The 20,426-nt window shown below is 41.9% G+C and overlaps 2 protein-coding genes across 4 annotated transcripts in view; both read left to right on the forward strand.

The window, feature by feature from the left end:
• shroom4 (shroom family member 4) overlaps window positions 1–3,719 on the forward strand; it is a 68,798-nt gene extending 65,079 nt beyond the window's left edge. Inside the window, exons 10-12 of the mRNA XM_073475574.1 lie at window positions 417–587; window positions 675–817; window positions 1,030–3,719. Coding sequence (XP_073331675.1) covers window positions 417–587; window positions 675–817; window positions 1,030–1,192 — 477 coding nt within the window. The 3' untranslated portion in view covers window positions 1,193–3,719. The remainder of the gene's footprint in view (window positions 1–416; window positions 588–674; window positions 818–1,029) is intronic.
• Window positions 3,720–6,863: 3,144 nt separating this feature from the next.
• clcn5b (chloride channel, voltage-sensitive 5b) overlaps window positions 6,864–20,426 on the forward strand; it is a 31,479-nt gene continuing 17,916 nt past the window's right edge. The window contains exons 1-2 of one of the 3 annotated variants that reach the window (XM_073475653.1): window positions 6,864–6,929; window positions 7,814–7,963. In XM_073475653.1, coding sequence (XP_073331754.1) covers window positions 7,822–7,963 — 142 coding nt within the window. In that variant the 5' untranslated portion in view covers window positions 6,864–6,929; window positions 7,814–7,821. Of the gene's footprint in view, window positions 6,930–7,091; window positions 7,199–7,813; window positions 7,964–17,554; window positions 17,693–20,426 lie in introns of those variants that run through there. The other 2 variants (XM_073475654.1, XM_073475655.1) reach the window with 2 other exon arrangements.

Genomic DNA, 20,426 nt, shown 5'->3' on the forward strand with positions numbered 1-20,426 from the left:
TCGTCACATTTTAGAAGCTGAAGAGGCTGAATTTTTAACATTTTTTTCTTGATAAATACATTTACGACCTAGTTTTTAGAGCAAAAGACCTTTTTGAGCTCCGTTTACTTGTTTTTTTAGCTCTTAATTGATGCAAGATGGCCTCTTTCTCACTCACTCGCCTCCATATTTATGTTTCCTTTATAGAGCTGCGACTCACAATTATTGTCATGGTCAGTTAATTCACTGAGTATCTTCTAAATAGATATATAAAAAATGATGAAGCAGAGAAAAGTGTTATTCTTAAGCACAAGTTCACATATTTTGATTGCTTGTTTGTGGAAAAAAAAGCCTAAAGATATTAAGTTTTAAGACTCAGATCAGGATCAGGGCCAGAAAACCTGATCTCCAGCTTGCGTCTCCGTCCTCGTCCTCAGGTGGAGAGCATGGTGGTGGCGGTGTGCAAACCCAACGAGGTGGACAAGTTCCGCATGTTCATCGGCGACATGGACAAGGTGGTGAGCCTGCTGCTGTCGCTGTCCGGGAGGCTGCTGAGGGTGGAGACCACGCTGGACACACTGGACCCCGAGACGGAGCACCACGAGAGGGTGAGTCTTCACAGCCTCCAGACGTTTTAAATGATACTTTAAGATCTCCTCATGTGATGCATTCAACCCTCTCTCTCTGCCCTCCAGCTCCCCCTGCTGGAGAAGAAGCGTCAGCTCATGAGGCAGCTGTCTGAGGCTCAGGACCTGAAGGACCACGTCGACCGCAGAGAGCAGGTCGTCAGCCGGGTGCTGGCCCGCTGCCTCTCCCCCGAGCAGCACCGAGACTACAGGTACGACCCAATACGACCTCATCGCACGTTATAATAGAAGCACAGCAGCGTTTTTTGGGCCCTAGTGTGAGAAAAATGATTTATTGACCGCAAAATTGAGAAAATATTCAAAAAATGACTCAGATTTTTGCTGTTTTAGGTCGCAGGCAACATTAACAGGAACCTTAAATCTAAAAAAAAATATGTTTATCTCTGTTTTTCTTCCTTCGTAGCCACTTTGTGAAGATGAAGGCCGCCCTGCTGGTGGAGCAGAGGCAGCTGGAGGACAAGATCCGGCTGGGAGAGGAGCAGCTGAGGGGGCTGAGGGAGAGCCTGGGCCTGGGCCTGGGCCTGGGGATCGGGATGGGAATGTCGATGGGATACGGACACTATTGAAACGTCGAGGCAGTAAACATGGAGCGTGCATGTTTGTCAAAGCAGAGGAATAGTTTGACATTTACAGTCCTTCCTGGGGTTTTTATGCTAAGCTAAGCTAATCGTCTGCCGGCCCTAGCTTCGTGTTTAGCTTTCCTAAATGTCAAACTGTTCCTTTAAGGATTAGCGGAGGTGTTGATCCAGAAGTTAACGGTCTAAACCAACAGCTATAGCAGCTCAAACGCCCTGAAAGATTGTAGGTAGGCGGGGAAAAACATGACTAACAGCCAGGAGGCACGAGTCCAAAGGTGTCAAAAAAGAAAGAAGACTGGACTTTAGACCAAGAAGAAGAAGAAAAGCCGAGCATGGAGTCAAAGAAAGTATCAGAAATCTTCAAATACAGCAGAAACACATCAACAGAAGCTGTGATCAGAGAGCCGCGAGCTCGTCGACGGTTGGAAAAGAGGTTAAAAATGGATTTCGACGTCGCTGAAACGATGAAGAAGAGGACGTTTTCCCCAGATTCAAACCACATTTTAGTTTCTGAATCCACAGCAGAGACTCTGCTTCACACGATGTGCCTGAAACACGTACTGTAAAACCATCCTAACCAGTATCACTACGTTGCCAAAGACATTTTCTCTTGATGATTGTGTCACTGAGACGCTGCTTGTTTTTGTGTGTGTGTGTGTTTTTCTTTTGTATTTAAATCTCCCGGTTCAGAGAATCGAAGGAGACTTTTTGGTTTTTTTAGGTGCTTCACACTAAGAAACTGTGTGTTTCCGTTAGCGACACTAAAGTCAAGTATTGTGGGATGTTACTTGCAGCGTTGTTAAACTGCCACTGGGATTGTTAGCTGAGTTTCTCTTTTGTTTGTTGCTGGCTGACACCCACGCACAGCACACGTATACTGTATTATCCACCGTAATATCACAATATCACCTTTGTATTCCTTTACTGTAATGTTGTGTGGCTGTGACACGTTTCACCGCGTGGAGTTTGAGACCCCACCGACTCTGTTTTACTGTCACGTATTAACTGTTATGTACAGAAGACACTTGTGTTTATAATGTATACGATGTGTATATAGTGAGTTTGATTTGTGAAATGACTGGAATCGGTTGTAAAAAGTTGGTTGTAAAAGATGAACGAGAAGAACCGGGAAGAGTCGACGTTTACTGTATATTTTTGATGAGGAGTGAATCCCGAGGAGAGTTTTTGGTTTGTCGCCGAACCAACCAGAGTTGCAGTTTTTGTCGTGTGCCCCTAAAAACTGAGACTGTAGTTTTAAGGACACGTTTTCACTTTCTTGTTGAGAGTTAGACGAGAAGATTGATACCACTTTTGTGTCTGTACGGCGAGTATAAGGCGGTTAGCTTAGATTAGCTTAGCTTAGCATAGAGACTAAAAAGCAACCAGCAAAAAGCTAGCCTGGCAAAATCCGCCTAACTACTACCAGCACCTCTAAAGCTCACTAACTACACACTATATGTTGCTGGTTTAATCCAAACAAAAGAGGCATAGTACCTGATTTAGCTAGTCAAGCTAGCTGCCTTAGCTAGCTTGCCTCTTTGTCCTAAACAGCTAGCTTATCATTGTTTTTACACTTGAACATCACCACTAGCCAATATAGTAAAATGCCATTTGCAGCTGCAGATGTTAACACAACTGAAGTGTCTGTTTTAGCTAGTCAGGCTAGCTCTAATCATTTACAGCACAGAGGCAGGTTAGCTACAGCAGCTAGCCTGCCTCTGTCATTTAAAGAGGTGCTGGTTGAAGCCTCGCATTTTCCCTGTTTCCAGTCTTCATGCTAAGCTAAGCTAAGCTAAGCTAATGGACTTCTGGATTTAGCTTCATGATCAACAGTGGTGTCAATCTTCTCACCTAAATCTCGGCAAAAGCAGCAAATAAGTGTATTTCCCAAAATATTAAAGCGTCAGAACCTTCGATTTGATTTGTGATCCTGCCAAGGTCTCCCGAGCTTTAAACCGGTATCCTAAAACCCCGGACCGGACAAGTTTTACACAATTTTATCACGGCTTTGTCTTTGAAAATCTTTTCTTTTTTTAAAACAAGAAAACAAAACTGCAGCTGTAGAAGAGATGTGAAGTATTGTGAAGAGGACGTGTATGTTCTGGCTGTTGAACGGTGGACTTGCTGACGTTAAGTGAAAAACACAAACACCTTCATCAGTTTCTCTGGTTAACTGTTGATCAGACACTTGGTTTTTTGCCCCATTTCCTTCATTTGTTCCCAGATGTTTCCTGCTGTTTTAACACCAAACATCCCTGAACTTAAACCATTATCCTGTTCTGTACATATTATGTGTATTCTTGTACTATAACAGCCATTTTCTAAACCGACTGGATGCTTAGCAAGAGAGGAAAACAAGTTGTTGTTGGAGTAAGAGAGGATATTTCTTCTGTTCATGTGTTCACTCTATACAAACCCTCTTTTTTTTGTAAAAATGCATTACAACGTTTGTAACTGCAAAAACACTCCTGTGAGGAAAAAGAACCATAAATAATAATAATAGTATTTTAAACTAGCTCCTCGTCTCCTGTCCTGATTTACACCCTCCTCTGTGAACAGCCTCTTTACGGCTCTTCGAATGTATTCCCTGTTGTTTGGATGTGGTTGGACGCTTGAGTAAATACGACTGACGGAGAAATGGAGGTTGACGGATGATGAGTGGAGTCCAGAGGCCGGAGTTATTCAGCAGCTCTGCGGGAGCTGGAGAGACGTTGGCGCTGGTGTCGTTAATGGACTGGAGGTGTTCAGCTCATTAAAACTTATTGATGATCTTGTGGTGTGGTGGACGGGTCAGCAGGAGGCCGGAGAGACATTTACAGCCTCAAACTAGAGATAAGAAATCAGCAAATCAAAACAGATGTGGTCGATGGAGACTTTTTGAATAAGATGGAAGAGCTGCATCATAAAAAATGTTTTAAAAAGTTCAGAAATGGACTTTTAAAAGTTTAAAAACAACAACACGATCAAAACTTTAGTCAATCTGCTGATTTGATCGCCACACTGAGAGGTGCAGTTACAGTAAAAAGACTAAATAATGGTAATAACAAGACTTTAATACCCTCAGAAACAGTCGGCTGAGTCTCCTACGCACTTAATTATATGGAAGACCAAAAAAAACCCACAAATCAGCAGTCAGAAATGTGGTTAATAGACTTATAATCAAACTTTTTATTGTTAAATGTTCGTTCTTTCATCCAGATCGAAACCGTCGAGGAGAAAACTAAAGATTTGGGGTTTTAAAATAAAATGTGTGAAGTAGAAAGTCACAATTTCTTTAATTTCTAGGTCAGAATTATAAGATTTGAAGTCGAGATTGATGCTTTTCTTTATAAAATGACAGTGAGATGATTTTTTTGTGTTTAAAGTGACGATGAGGAAGTTTCAGTTTTTGTTGATTCTAGCGCCCCCTTTGGACAAAAGCGGTACGACACCAGCGCCTGCTGCTTTGGACGCGGTGACGCAGAGACCACAGGACGGATCAGGATGAGGTCATGTGTGAGGTTTATTAATGATTAATTAATAATGACTATATAAAAACAATCATCAGAGGAATCAGAGACTGTTTCATGAACACTTAAAAGTTCCTCGTAGTCACTTTAAATTATGATGTGGGCTCATTTTCTCTATAGATTCAGGTTTAATCCAACAATTTCCCCTGTTTAATGTTATTTTCTTTGGCCTCCATACAGCAGAAGATTGATTCATTAATTGTCCAGAGGAGCTGTAACTGTAAATCTGTATTACTTCACAAGATACTGTCTTTTTTCAGTATCAAACACTTATGTTGGGCCTTTTTTTACACCCCGCCCTGGAATAACTTCACATCCTCCTCCAGGGATCGAAGGAGAAGGTTATTTATTAGACGATAACTTATGTGGATCTTTCAGCTTTGAGTGGAGATCAGAGCTGGAGCCATTACACTGAACAGTGTTTTTAAGTGGACATGTTTCCCCCCTCAGAGAGACAGAGAGGGCTGGGGGTGGTAATAAAGAAAACAGCTGTCCTGAATGTAAAGAAGCCGTGTTTTCGGTGGAAGCGAGGGAGTTTGCATTCTTCAGCAAGAGGAAGAGGAAGATGGACGACAAAACATGGGAGTGAGAATGAAATGCAGAGGGCAACACCTGAGAATACGAGGAGAAGGAAAGCAAAGGAGAGTTAGTAACAAAAACTCACATGAATGAATGAGTGGGTGTGGAGGAAGTGAAGAGAAACAGGCCACCAGTAAAACAAGACACACGGTGGGAGGCAGGGTGAAGGAATGTTTGTGTTGGGCTGAGGAGGAAGAGGAGGAGGAAGAGGAGGAGATGAATGAGAGGGAGGTGTGCAGACAGAAACAAGACATCACAGGGAGTAATGGAGGAGGAGAGCCCGCAATGATTCATCAGAGCTACAGACGTGAAGCAGGACATCACAACGCCTCGTTAGTGGTGGAAGGAGCTCACGTCTGATAACATGTATTTATCATGCCTTCAAAATAAAAGCACAACAATAAGTTTAGCAGTCATTTTACTGACTCAGAGCACATATTATCAACATTTAAGTTAATCCAGTGGTACCAACGATTTCATATAACTCTGTGTAGCTTTTGAGATACAGCCAGTTCTGTATCAAACTATATTTAGTCGTGTATTGCATTTTACTGCTCATTTTATCTACTTTAAACACTCTTACTGGGTTTAATGTGCAGCAAAGCATCACAGTCTAGAAGATCATCACATGTTTGTAGTGCTGCTGAACTACATATCTCTAAAAAAGTCAGCTTTGCATGAGCTTTGCGTTGTGATGATGCATTTTCCAGCTAATCCAACAGGGTTGTGACCTACTATATTTCCTTCAGTTTATCTATATATATATACTAAGTGATATATACAAATGTAGTGCAGTACTTGCCTCAGAGATGTACTGGAGTATAAGTATAAAGTTCCCTATAATTGGAAATACTCATGAAGAGTAAATGTACTTAGAGTCCTGGGTCATGTTTTATAAATGACCACAAGGGGTCGCCCTTTGACTGTCTTAAAAACCCATTGAAGTGGTCCACTCTGCTACATGACACTTTAACAACACATGTACTGTATATTTAGACTTTTACTACTATTTGTATTCCAAATCAGAAAGAAAAACATGGTACAAACAAAGTAAAGTATATTTTAAAACTGTTAAAACAGAGACACAGTAGAAAAACATCCTATACAACATAGTTTTCCTCACCCCCAACCTTCTGGATTAAACATTTTACACATTTCAAGTTTAAATATGTATAGAAACATGTAAGATTCATGTTTAAATGAGCTTTTTGGATCTAAAAAAAATGTGCTGCTGAGAAGCTGGTAAATATTGATGACCGATTAATCGAACTGCTCCACTGACCCAGTTGGAAAAGCGGCGATGACTCTGGGCTCGATTGGTTTGTCCTGTCGTTCGTATCATCACGTCAAGCAGCGGCGATAAGGCGGCTAAACCGGAAACTGAGCGATTTCCCCTTCAAATTAAAACGACGCATAACACTTTTTTTGCTACAGCGGCGACGATTTAATTTAATATACGAATGTGACTTAACGTTAAATAAAAACGTAACCAACTTCTGACTGTAAAATCACAAGATGCGCGATGTTATGATAGCTTTATCGTCTGAGTGACCGGAAGTGGTCGCTAATCTTCAGCTAGCTCGCCGCTAGCTTGTCGCTTTTCCAGTTTGAAGTGGCGAAAACATCGACCACTGCGGGTAATTTTACATTATCTCATTAGTTTTGTGTGTTAGCTGAGTATAACAGTGCGCTGGGGACTATTTGAGAGCGTGTGTCGCGTTTTAAAAGCAGTCGTCTCGGGGGACGGAGGATGACGCAGGGTTTTCTCGGAGCCGCCGCGGCGGAGCTTTAAGTTTACGCTGGCTGCTGTTGACATAAGCAGCCTACGGTAGGAGACGGCGGCGGGGCAAATCCGAGTCACAAGACCTCTCCACCGAGCCGGACCGCTGCTTTTCTGTCCTCACAGGTAAAGCCCGGGGCCTCATTTTGACATCTTTCTCCTTTATCTCGACAGCTACGCGACTTAAGCGCTGTGACATTCACCCAAAGTCAGCTTTGCGTTAAATTAGTGGTTTTGTAAGTGAGGTTCGGCACAGGAGCAGCAGCGGCTAACTAACTCAAGCTAGGCTAATAATCTGCTTTTTTCTCCGCCGGCCGCGGTTTGTTTACCACCGTGGGGCGTTTTTGTCCTGCAGCTTTCAGCCTCAACGATGGAGTCACAGCAAGAATAGGAGTGTTTTAAAAAAAAAACCGGAGAGGAAATGATTGTGAAAACTTCCCCGCAACTAGAGATGCGCTGTCATTTACTGGCTTACGATGAAGCGGGTGATACGAGCTCTGCAACACCTCCGAGAAACTGATCGATGAAACACAGGAAAAAATAAAAAAAAGCTGGACATTTTAAAGCCACTTCGGCTTTGCTGTGTTTCGGGGACAATGTCTCGGTTTGTGAGGAGCCTGTTTAAAAAATATGCAGCCTACGGGGACATAGGTAAAGCCGATGCGAGTGGCTGGTGAGATCTCCGAGGCTGTCGCTGTTTCTTAACTTGTCTCTCTCTCTCCTCTGCTGCTTGTAAAACAGGGTTTAAGATGATGGAAAACCCCGGCTACTGCTCCGGTGGCTTTGACGGCCTTCATCACCCAAGTGACGATGATGATGACGACATGGTGGACATCGCAGGAGCCACACTGGACTTCTCCAGCTCGGACGACGTGCCCCCTCTCAGCTCAGGTAACAGTGAAGCTGGTTAGGTGAAGAGGTTGTCTTTTTGCTGCAGCATCCTGAAACGAGGCTATAACACATGCCGATTTTACAAGAAGTCCTAAGTGATTAAGTGTTTATCATTAACAGCGTTTCACAAAGTTCATAATGCTTCTCCTAACTCAAACTCTCACAAAATTGAGAGATTTTTAAAGGGAGTCTGGGAGACTTTCACAACAGGCATCAAAGAAGTCACACATATTGGTTACTGTTTTCTCTATTTGTAAAATTTGGGACGTTTACCGCCAAATAATTTAGTGTAAATGAGGAAATGAGTTGAAACAGTGTTCAATCAGGTAAGACAGGGAAGCAGACAAACAAACTGACACTTCATACAAGGAAAGAAGCAACTTAATGTTTCCCGTTTAATGCAGAATGAACAAGAACGCCCAAATGATTACGAATTTGTCATTGACATTGTTTCTCAAAGCTCATAACGCTCCCCCTAACTCAACAACTCACAAAATTGAGCAATTTTTAAATGGAGGCTGGGCACTTTCTCTCCCTCTTCATCTCCTTGCTGTTGTTGACTCTAGTTGACCCAAAACATGTTGTGTTGTGTTAATACAAAACACATGACGTCATTATGTAGACTGACCGGCTTCCTGCGTCCCTGCTCTAAGACCATAATAAATGATCATTCATATGTTTAAAACGAATAAAACAACTCAAGCACACTAAATGAAATCCTGCGAGGACATTAGGAGCATCTGCCAGCCCCTGGAAGTCAGGAAAATTCATGAACGTGGAGATCTAAAAGCCAAATCTAGGGCGACCTGGAGTTTTAAAAGCACTACATCCCTGCTTCATCTCCAGCTGAGGATCTTTGCTGCATGTCATACCTCATCTTTACATCCCCTCATTTCCTGTCTTCTCTCTACTATCCTCTATCTATAAAACAGCATTTAATGCACACTCTGTAAAAGTCAAATCTCACATGTAGTGATGTTATTCGTGATCCTTGCACTGACTTTAGATTTATTTGAGCTGTTTATCATCTTATAAATGTTCGCATTAAAGGGTTTATTTGACGGTACATGCTGTTTTGCCTTTGCAAAGCCTAGAAGAATAACTTGTCCTTTTTAGTTTTTGATTTGTCTGCACAGTTAAAAGACAAGCATGAATAGAGAGGAGTCGAGGGGAGCGAGGAAGTCAGAGGGCTTATACAGTATAAAGTCTGACTGAATGCAAAACATTCAGTTATCTATCTTTCTTATTTTACCGTCTTATCTATCTGGTATTACCTGCCTCTCAGGAATGACCCACTTGTTCGAATAAGTCTTGAAATCAGTTCTAGCTCGCAGTAAAACTTGGCTTCCTTGAACGGTTTGAGACCAGCGACCTCTTTTCCTTCCTCTGTTGAGCTTTGTGGCCTCTAACCGTTAACAGTAGAGCTACAAGAGACCGGAGGTGCTGGTTGTAGTTTTATAACGCACCAGAAAAAAAAGCTGCTCTACGGATGCTAGTGTGGCTAACGCTAACCTCAGACCTCAGAGAGCGTGTCACATGATTCCTGTAATGAGTCACTACATGCTGTCTCTCTCAACTCACACGCACACACACACACAGATACACACATGGACACACACTTCATCAACGTGATGCGCTGTATTTAGTTTTGACTTAACATCAGAACATATAAACAACCATTAAAGTGAGTTATGGTGCCAGCAGTGTTTGTGGGAGTAGCTGTGACATCTGCACCAGAGCTGCCCGGTTACTGATGATGTCATCTCAGCGTCAAGGACACTCCTTCAGTACAACAAACTCCTAATGAGCCTCACATGGAAGAGATTTATCGCACATTAACTGGTGACTGCTTTGCTGATGTCATTTTGACGTCATCGTCAGACCTCGGCGGCTCACCGTGGGAGATGCTTCCAGTTCGCCAATTAAAGTGTTTTTCTTTTGAAAGGGTGCAGCTCCTGGCGAGGCCATTAATGAGTCATTGGTATTGATTAGCATTTCTATTAACCTCCTGCAGATGTGTTATGGTCAGCTTGTGCTGAGTTTAAGTCTCAAAGTGAATCTAAATTGTTAAAAACACAGTAAGAAGAGCACGCTCTAAAGCAGGATGACACGTTTAAAGTTTATGCAAATGTTAGCTGTAGATATCAACGGACTGCTAAGTGCTGATAGCGTCTTGTCACCGTCTAAACAGGAAGATACCTCGAACAAGGTTGAATCCTGGTGCAGCCGGTTCTTCCAGTTCATGCAAACCTCCTGAGTAGAGCTGCGACTTAATCGATTCGTTTTAAACAACTGTTTTGAGTTTTGAGTCATTTTTAAGGGGAAAAAAAGTCAAAATTCTCAGTTTCCAGCTTCTTAAATCTGGATATTTTCTGTGTTCTTTACTCTTCTGTGACAGTAAACTGACTATATTTGAGTTGTGGACAAAACAAGACGTTTGAGGACGTCACCATTTTGTCGACCAAACAACCACTTGATTAATCAACAGGGAAAACGTTGGTTGCTAATCTTGAGAATCTAAATTGTTCCCGTATTTTTGTAAAGATATGAGTGTGGCCTAAACATTGTAGTGCTTCCTCTTTACTTGTGCAGCTTTAAGACTCTCCCAGACTTCCTATTCAGACGTGTCGTTATCAGTTTTACAGCACATTAAAAGCAACTTGAGAAACTTTAAAAGCTGCGACAGAAAATGTGGAGTCCCATGTTGCCTTGTCATTGCTGATGTCGTCATAACTTTGTGAAAAATGTGAACTTACAACATTAAATCTTCACCAAAATAGGATCCAAAATAAACTGCACTTCTAACTTTTCTAACTAAAGTCAGTGCTTTAAAAGTACGACCACAAGTTATTTTGATTTCCGAAGGCGAATAGGCACTGTCAGACAGTGATTTTGGCTGCCTGGTTACTGCTGATGTCACCGACGTTATGCCCTCCCCGCTTGTTGAAACCGACAGATAAAGCCGTGCCAACAGGAAGGAAGTCTGGAGACGAAATTTTCTCTCAATGGATGCAGCTTCTGTTGGGCCGAACTGTGTGTTTCCACTGTGTCAGCTTCTTTCGGGGGAGTGAAGAAACGCAGCCTTGTTTTTAAAATGACAACCGTGTATTTTTAAAATTACACGGTGGTTTGTGAAAGAAAATCATAACCTCAGAGTGTGTGTGTGTGTGTGTGTGTGTGTTTGGTATTTCAGTTCAAGTAGAAACAGGAGAATCAGCAAAAAGTGGAGTTGCGAGGTTTATGTTGGCCTCAGACTGATTTATATCATCGCGTGTTGGGGCTCCAGGGACATCAGGAGGCTTTCGTTTTTTAAATTTGGGATGCTGCCAACAAATTTGTGTTTTTATCTGTGATGGCAGATGCTGTTTGAGTAGATATAAGTGAATAAACTCCAGGTGAAAGCAGTAAACCGCCTTTTCAGACCCTTTTAGATTAACATCCCCTCAACATGCATTTTATTTCCTGCCTTTTTTAGTATTTCAGCTCTCACTTCCTGCTTTTCTTTCCCTCTTGAGACGAGTGCTGTTGGGTTCCCCTCACTGCTCATTAGCGTGCACTTGAACTTGTTGCCAAGCAAGTCTTCTTAATATCCTTTCACCTTGAGTAAACCGTTGCTCAGGGACTCATTAGCTTTCTCATGTTTGGAGAAGAGAGGTTGAGCCCAGGAGGAGCTGCTAGTCCAAATACTGGTTTGGGAGTAATATCCAGGTACTCTGGTCCCTTTGTCAACAACTAATGTACAAGGCAGGAGCTGCTAAACGAGGCCGTTATGCTCTAAATGGCCCTGTTGTGGTGATCTTGCAGCATAAATATGTTGTTTTAATGAGTTGACTGATGTTCATCCAACTGATCATTTCATGTCAAAAGACTTCAAGCTAGAAGAACTGTTTTTAAGTTCTCACAAGGTCTGAAAATAACTAGAAGTGTTCACGGTTTAATGAAGTTGAACTAGTTAAAAGTTGATGTTGTTTCCACCAAATTCCTGTCCTGACTTTTTTTACAGTGTTCCCATGAAAACTGTTGCTTTCCAGGTTTGAGTGAGCATGTTGCTGCTTGTCCTTAGCGCCTGGCTTTGTGGCCTGTGTGTTATTTTGTTTTCGGAAGGACAAAAAGGCGGAAAGGAGGTGATAGCAGCGCTCGATAACAACAAAAATGTATTCAGACTAAGGCTGTGCAGGCGCTGTTTACAGCATCTGACTCACGCCTCGTACCACTCTGGTTATTTATTATTGCAACAAAACTGCTGTTTTTATTCTCCTCAGCATTTTTCTGAACCGATTTGAACTTGACACCACTTGACCCCTGTAACTGTTTGTTTTATTGACAAATGAAAGCAGAGAACGACGGCGAAGGAGCTGCAGCCTCTTAAAACAATCAGCCATGATACGGCGACCATTGGACCTCATGCAAAGTTTTAAGAGGAAGAAAAAATCCCACGAAAACCACATCAGGAAAAAAGTGGAATAGAGGGAGTTTCCCACCAAGATGATAAACACAAAGCCAAACTAAATACCATCTTGATGTTGAAACATTAGCAGATGATATTTTATGATTCAGTAAATATCGATTGAGTTGTGAAACACTGTTAACTAACATGTTACAGTTTGTTTACTTCTGGTTTTTACGAGCTGCCTTTATGGTTGGTGGTTTGCTTACTTTGCCGTTCTTACTGCTGGGTATTTAATTTGTTCAAATCCCTGGTGCTGTACAAATGAAGATGATAATGCCAGTAATGTTTTTATAGCTTGTTATATTGACATTACTTCCCCTCAGTGTTGCTGTGGACTCTCTTAGTCAGACTGTCGACAGGATATAATGATTGACAGGGAATGAGTCACAGCTTTGGGTGCAGTGTTTGTGCACTTTTTTTTTTGAATACCACAATGTTTACTTCACTGGGTTCAAATGTGGCTACTGTGTGAAGATACAATCGAAGAGATGAGTGAAACGGTCAAATGAATAAATGGAAGGGCGGCTATCTGATGCCAAGAGTTGCGATCAACAAGCTGTAAAATGAAAGATTTATCCGCGCTGCTTCCTTTCAGCGACTCTGCAGAAAGCAGGTTGAGTAAAGGTCAACCGGGGACAGTTTGAAAGCCGCAGATTTCACAACAGCTGTCAATCGGTCACGGATTTGCCTCTGCAGTTGTAAAATTCTTTCTTCGACTTCGAGGGGCGACTACAGACTTGCTGGTGAAAACCCCAAAATCCTGTGGTTCAGCTGGAGGTTAAGTGCTCTTTAAGTGCATTAATCAGTGATCATTATCGTGCTCTCCTCTTCTTTAAAAAGGTGTGACTCAACAACTAAATGAGTCACAGTCATCACCGCTGAAAAGAGCCTTGAGCTCTTAATCGTACATTATGCTCACAAGGTTTTGTTTGAGATCAAACTTCATGCACAACCCTTTTGATACCGAGATCAGTCATAAGGCCAGAAATCCCAGCTGACATGTTGTAGTGAAGTATATAAGCCTGCACATACAGCTTCTTGGCAACAGGACGCAGGTCCAAAATCCAATCATGTGATGTAAAATGTCGTTGTTTTGTACGTCTTAAAAAATAGACTATAAAGTTAACCTTACATTGCATTTTTTTTTGCAAAAACTTCTACGGATTAAAGTGAAACTAATCTACAAATCCAAACCAACATGGAACCAATAACCACTAATAAAAACTGTGCAGCCTGGTCAGAATGTTCTGGAGCAAACCCAGCTAGCTGTGGCGGGGGGCTAATTTGGCGTCCAATGCAAGACGGGGACTCAGATCTCTCTTATATCCTTCGTACTCTTTTGCCAGTACGGATGTGAGCAAATAGGTCTTAGATTTAAATCATAATGTTTTTTAAAAGCCTTAAATTTTACTTTTTGAAACCTGCAGAAATCCTGGGTGAGACCATATGTTATAGTGTCATAACCGGCTGTGTATGTTTTTTTAAAATCAGGCTGCAAATATTATTATTTTCGCCAATAAATAAGTTGTTTGGTGTATAAAAAGGCAGAAAAATGCTGATTGCAGTCGCCTAAAACCAACCGAACCATTTCATGTCTTATCATGTAACAGTCAAAAAGCCAAACATAATAATTTATAATCAGTTGAGATTAAAAAAGTCAGCAAATCCTCACATTTCTGAAGCAGGGACCAGAATACCAGCTGTTTTTGGGACCTCATTTTAAGAGATATAAACATGTTTTTCATTGCAAAATAAGTATGAAAAACAGCAGGATGTTTTAAGAAACTTAGCTTGAATAAAAAGTGAGAAAAGTTTTGTATTTTAGACGAGTAAATATCTGATGAAAGAGCATGTACCCAAGCCTAAGATGCTGATTAAACAGTAGATACTAAATTTAAGCACTTGACACTCGCATGAAGTAGGCAAAAAGTAGGTTGTTTATTGGTAAAGTGGTTTCAAAGACTGTTTTGTCGTGATTTTAAAAAAGACATTTGACTCTTGGCTGAACAACAGTTAGTTGTGATGAACGACCACAAATTTACGTCTCAGCTTGAACCTCCTTGTGTTGGTTTTGGCTGCGTTGTGGTTCAGTCCAACGAAACATCAGTCACAGGAAAACCTGACTCGGTTAAAGTTCTTCAGAAGTGAAGCTCTCTGTAGTTTTCCAGCAGGACAGTTGCATCACATCCTCATATTTAAAGTTTTTCCTTCCAACGCGTGGAAAAAAAAATAATCGAATCAACTGCAGAGACGCACATTCCTGCTTTATTCGATTTCCTCTGACCCACTAAATAACTAAATATGATTTAAAATCTTGGGTTCGGCAAAGTAATGACAGTCCACGAAAATTAAAATGTTCCCGTAGTCGCCAAGTGTCACGGGGGTCACATGAGACGCCAATTCCCATGGCAACCAGACCTCAAGGGGGGTTCAAGGTTCAGAGGCTGGAGACAGTGTGTGTGTGTGTGTGTGTGTGTGTGTAAGCCTTTTTATGTGTGTGTACGTGGAAATCATTCTGCAATAGATAACACACTGAGGAAGTTTTGGCAGACTGCGCTGCGGTCATATGACAAAGAGAGCGCGTCGAATTTTCCAGCTTTCTGTGAAGAATTAAAGGTGGCTGTGTGGTGATATCTGTGCAAGTGTAAGATTATAGTCTGCTCTGTCGCCTCAAGACACACACACACACACACACACACACACACACACACACACACACACACACACACACGGACAGAGTAGCGAGTGCTGAGCTCAGCATGACTTCCCTTTTCTGGAAACGAGCAGAGTTGCTCCAGGGACTCTTGTGTTGCTGACCCATTTTTCTGAGAAGTGCTAACTCTGGATCAGTTTGCGCCGCGCATGTTGAAATGTAGCTGGATTGTTTTTGCGTTTTGGCGCGTGAAGTCGCGGGCAGGATTCTTGCGTGTTTTTGGTTTGTGCTTTTACAGCACTGCCGATGTTAGCGCTGTGACTGCAGGCACTCTCAGATGCTCATTAGCCAGCCCGTGTTTTGTCTGTGAACCCTGTGATAGACTGGCAACCTGTCCTGGGTGTAACCTGCCTGCCTCCCACTCTTGTGCATGCTTGGAAAGGCTTACCTTCCTCACACTGGACAGTCTACAGCACACCTTTTTAATCGTAGACGTATGTTGTCAGCTTGATTTATATGTATATTCCCACTGTTAAACAGCCTGGGTTAAAACCTTTTTATGAAAAAAGAGTAGTTTTTGCTTAGCGATAGACATAACTAATGAAATCACCCTGATTAAAGGGTCGGAATAAGGTCTTAAGAGGTCATTTAGTTGAATACGGCTGGTCTACAGTAAGCAGATGGATGCTTTCGGGCTGCTTGGCACCAGCTTCATCTTCCTGGTAATTTGATGTTCCTGTTAACCAGATTCAACTTGATGTCTGCTTGATTCAGTTGGCCTGCAGCCGTGTCCCAAATTTACTTGCCTGAAGTTACATTTATTAGCAGTTATCCTGAAAAACAACAAAGAAGACTGAAGTTAGTCGTCATTTTTAATATTTTTTTAAGTAAATGAATCAGATCAAGAACACAGTGCGTCATCGATATGGCAACAAACATTCTTGCATATTGAAAATAAAGCCCAATATATGTTGGTCGGCTGATATTGGACTATCGGCTAACTAGATATATTGGTATCTGATATATGTTGTCTGATATGAGCCAATATGACATTTATTTTACAGAATATCATGGGGAAAAAGATTCTTGGGGTAATTTATGATCATGAAAGTCCTGGAGAAATTTTGTTTCAGTGCTCTGAAGTCATTTTAGACACTAAAGTTTATTGTTAAACTGTGCATGTTGGTATCAACATTGCAGTCGGGCTCTAATTGAAAAATGTTGACTCCTGTTTCAAGGATAATCAAAACGTTCTCTCGTTCTTCAGCTCATAAACGTCGCCATTTTACCCGATCTGTACCGCGTATGTGCAGCTCTCAACAGAGATGAGAAGGAAGCAAGATGGCTCCCTCCTCAGCTACTTCCATCATCTTACTAGCCCAATGTGGCATTTTACTCTTCTTCTTGTTGTTGCCCTGCTTTACTTTAAGTCTTGAGGTCAACTTCATTGTGAGGTGTTTTAGTCTACGGCCTTGGACGGCCCTGATAGGGCCTATCAGGGTCGTCCGAGGCCGTAGACTAAAACACCTCACGATAAAGTTACTCTGACTGTTGCACCTGTTGCTGGAGATCTGACCCTTTTTTTAAAGTCTGTATTTTTCCTTCTCTTACATTCACATGTAAGTAGGTTGAGTTGTGCCAGAAACCTTCTTCTACTTTCTGCTGTTAACTGAGAAAACCTGTTTCATTCCCTTGTTTTTTCTCGAGGCAGCGAGTCGACCGGCTTCTTTACTTCAGTTTTCAGACACAAGTTCAATCACATCATCTGTCTTTGCAGAGCTGCTTTTCCAGTCTGCAGCATCACAACTTAGAGAGTTAGGGGTTAAATAGTTACCACAGTCAAGTCCAACCCTTTCATAAGCAGTCACTACTGCTAGAAAGAATTTGACTGTGGTTTAGCCATATCTACTTTAAATACACAGCGCTGTATATCTCATGGGGGTTTAACTTAGAGCTTTTGTGTGAGTGAAAGTAAGGTAACGCACTTCTCCTGAGGTCGTAGCAGGGTTAGGATTCAAAAATGAACTCCAACATGTCAAGTTCATCACTGAGTGTCTCTGAAATACTTAAAAACCATAGTGTTAACTTTGATTCATGGTTGAAACCATGAGGTAAGGCAAAGTTTAGTTGGTTTGAATTCAGTTTTTTCCAGTATTTGATATTCAAACAGACTTCATTCCTGGAATTGACTGATTTGAGAGTAAATATACCCACAGTCTGACCCCGTTGCACACTGCCGTGTACCAGACAGCCTTTTATTTCCTGAAAACCATCAGGAATCAAAGGATCAAGACCTTAGGAACACAAATGACCTCATTTTTTACGCAGCAAACCACGTCAGCCAATCGGAGAGAGCTCACAGACACTCGGGACCTATAAGAAACAGCTCCCACCAGCTCAGCAAATCATCAAGTCTCCCCAGACAGATTAGCCAGTGAGTGCTCATTTCCAAAGCTTTGTGGCCAATGAGGGAGCGCTCCACTTCCTCCAGGAGTTGAGAGGAGGGAAGAGATTTCCAGTTTGACTGTGGGTCCTCAGTTCGGGTTTTGTTTGGGGGGACGGGAATGAGGGATGGCCTCGGCGTTGTGGACTACGCAGCTGGATCAGGAGGTGCTGGTCGAGAACGGTGAGTTTGAAAGAGAGCTTGATTTTTCTTGTTGCTGTTGTGATAAAGTCTGCACTCTGCTCTCGAGCTGTCACACACGAGAAGCGAGTGTTGAGTGTCAGGATCTGAAGAAAGGCTGTCGTCAGCTCTTGTCATGCTTAAATAACAAGTTTCTTCAACACCTCCTCTACATGTGTTTCCTGTCTCTGCTTTCAGATTTTTAAACTGTGCGAAGTGTCTCAAGTTTCTACATTCTTCTTGTTGTGTTTTTGCTGATGCATTTAACTTTATCACAGTGGGGGTTTAATGATTAAGACCGTTTACAACCAGTCAGACGCTCGTGAGTCATGTGGTTAATGTTTCTGTGCTGCAGCCGGCATGTTGAAATAGAGCTTTTTCTGGTGTGTATACAGCTGTGTGTTTGACACTGAGGTCTGCAGCGACAGATACACAATGAATCCCAAACACTCTTATCTGTGTATGTGTGTGTGTGTGTCAGTGTATTTCCTACTTCAGGCTTGTTTGGGTTCACAGAGACCGCTTTGTCCACTTCTATACAGTTATGAGGTAACAACCGAGGTCAGATCCTTACCGCTTGTTTTTCTTTTGCTTTTTTATTCCAACGGATGCTCCTTGGGTTTTGGGATCAACATGTTTCCGCCGTTTTCTTTCTCGTTACCTTTTTATAGGCCGAACAACAAATCGATTGATAGGGTAAATAATCAACGGATTCTCTTGATATCACGATAAAAACGAGATCAGTTATGCTGACATGAGAAGTTTCTCCTGTCTCTTTGGCTGGTTGATAATTTTATCAAACCGTGACCGATTCAGGATATTAAATAAAAGCTCCTCAGTTAAGAATAATGGGAGGCTGAATACTTTGTGTTCTCAGACAGGCTTTGATGGATGATCATGTGCAGGATTTGGCCGACGGCAGCCGAAACAAGCCGGACGTTTTCTCTTTAATTCATTTGTTACGCTACTGTAAGAGGTCACGAGGGGCCCGCGGTGTGGCCCAGCATGCATTTAACTGCAAGGTTAAAGGGATTAGGTAAACAACACACAGCAGTACAACAACCTGTTAGCACAAACTGGTTTAAATTCAAAGGAAGCAAAACAAAGTGTGACTGTTATTACACTAGTTTCCCCTCTGGCTCTAGTTACATTATAGGTTTTATTGCCATCAGCTGACTCCTGTCTTGTAACCTTGTAGATGGTGATGTGTAAGTTGAGGTGTTTCGTAACAAAGGTTGAACGACCTGGCAGAAGAAATAAACATGTTTTGTCGACTCAGGTCACACTGGATGGCGTCAGTGTGCATGTGAGCAAGGCACTTCGACCCCCTAGTGTAGATATTCTTACATATATACAGTTTTTTGTTGAGAAGTTAATTCATGAAGAAGTGGTGCTACTTATTTCTGCTTTTTTGGTGCAGTCTGACTCGACTGTCTGCTTCTAATTTACAGAAATAGCTCTTTGCTTGTCTACAATAGGGCTGCAACTAACATTTACTTTCATTATCGATTAATCTGCCATTTCATTTCAATCTTTTAGTCTATAAATGTTGAAACAATTCCCCAGAAACCAAAGTTGCATCTTCAGATTGCTTGTTTTATCCAACCAACAGTCCAAATGACAAAGAAAAGCAGCAAATCCTCACATTCAAGAAGCAGAAAATAGCAAATGTTTGACATTTTTGCTTGAAAAATGACTGAAACTATCAAATAGTTGCCATTAAAGTGTCTGCAGCTCTAATCTACAATCAGACTTGTGTTACTTCCTCAAACTTCTTGGAAAAGTTGACGTCATTAATGGCTTGTATCAACGTTATTTTTAGCAGCCATTGAAATATCTCACAGCCATTGAACCCTGTTGATGTTTGGCTCCTAAATCTGCAGAACAGTATGAAGCAATAATGTAAATGTGCTCGATTTAGCTGCATCATGTCAGGGTAGATTGTATCAGACAGGTATTCTTGTTTGCTGGTGCCTGAATGACAGAGTCGTGTCACCCAGAACATTCTTGGCGTTGAAACCAGTCGAACTCGTCCGCTCAGGTGCAGAAACGCTCCTTTGTGTGAATGCATGAACTTTCTCCTCCCTCAGGTGTCGTGTTAGAAGTGCAGCTGGTGTTTGTAAAGCAGAGAGTAGCGACAGTAGTTTAAGATTCAAGCATTTTAAAAGGAAGATGTGAAGGAATGCTAAGTGAGGAAAGGCATTTCGGTCTCTTCCTGCAAAGACGCAACAGCTGAGTGACGATGCTGCTTTGAAAAGCTGCCCGACAGACTGTTTGTGTCCTCTCTTTTCTCAGAAATAGCTCGTTGATGCTTGTGTTTCCTTCACACAGACGGGAAGCAGCACATTTGTATAATGTCTTCCATTAACACTCAAATGAAAACACATTTTCATTCCAGTTCAGATGTTTGTTTTGGTCCCATAATGATTCATCTGAAGTCTGCTTTTGCCTGCTAACGTCAGACGGGCCTTCACTTCCTGTGTCGTTTCCTGTTTCTGTCAGGAGCTGTTTCTGATTGGCTGATGCTGTCTGATGGTTGCCACAGACTGAAGCTCAGGCACTGCCACTTACTGGAGCTCCTCTGTCGATGTCACAGCTTTGTGTTTAACACTCATTAGTACTGTCAGCCCGCTTTCTTCTTCCAGTAACAATTGTAACAATAGTGGGTTTGTTTCCTCAAGCACTTTCTTAAAACTTGTGTAAGCATGTGTTTGCTGACATATCCATCACTGGAGGA

Source organism: Pagrus major, chromosome 10, assembly GCF_040436345.1.
Source record: "Pagrus major chromosome 10, Pma_NU_1.0".
NCBI classification, from domain to species: domain Eukaryota; kingdom Metazoa; phylum Chordata; class Actinopteri; order Spariformes; family Sparidae; genus Pagrus; species Pagrus major.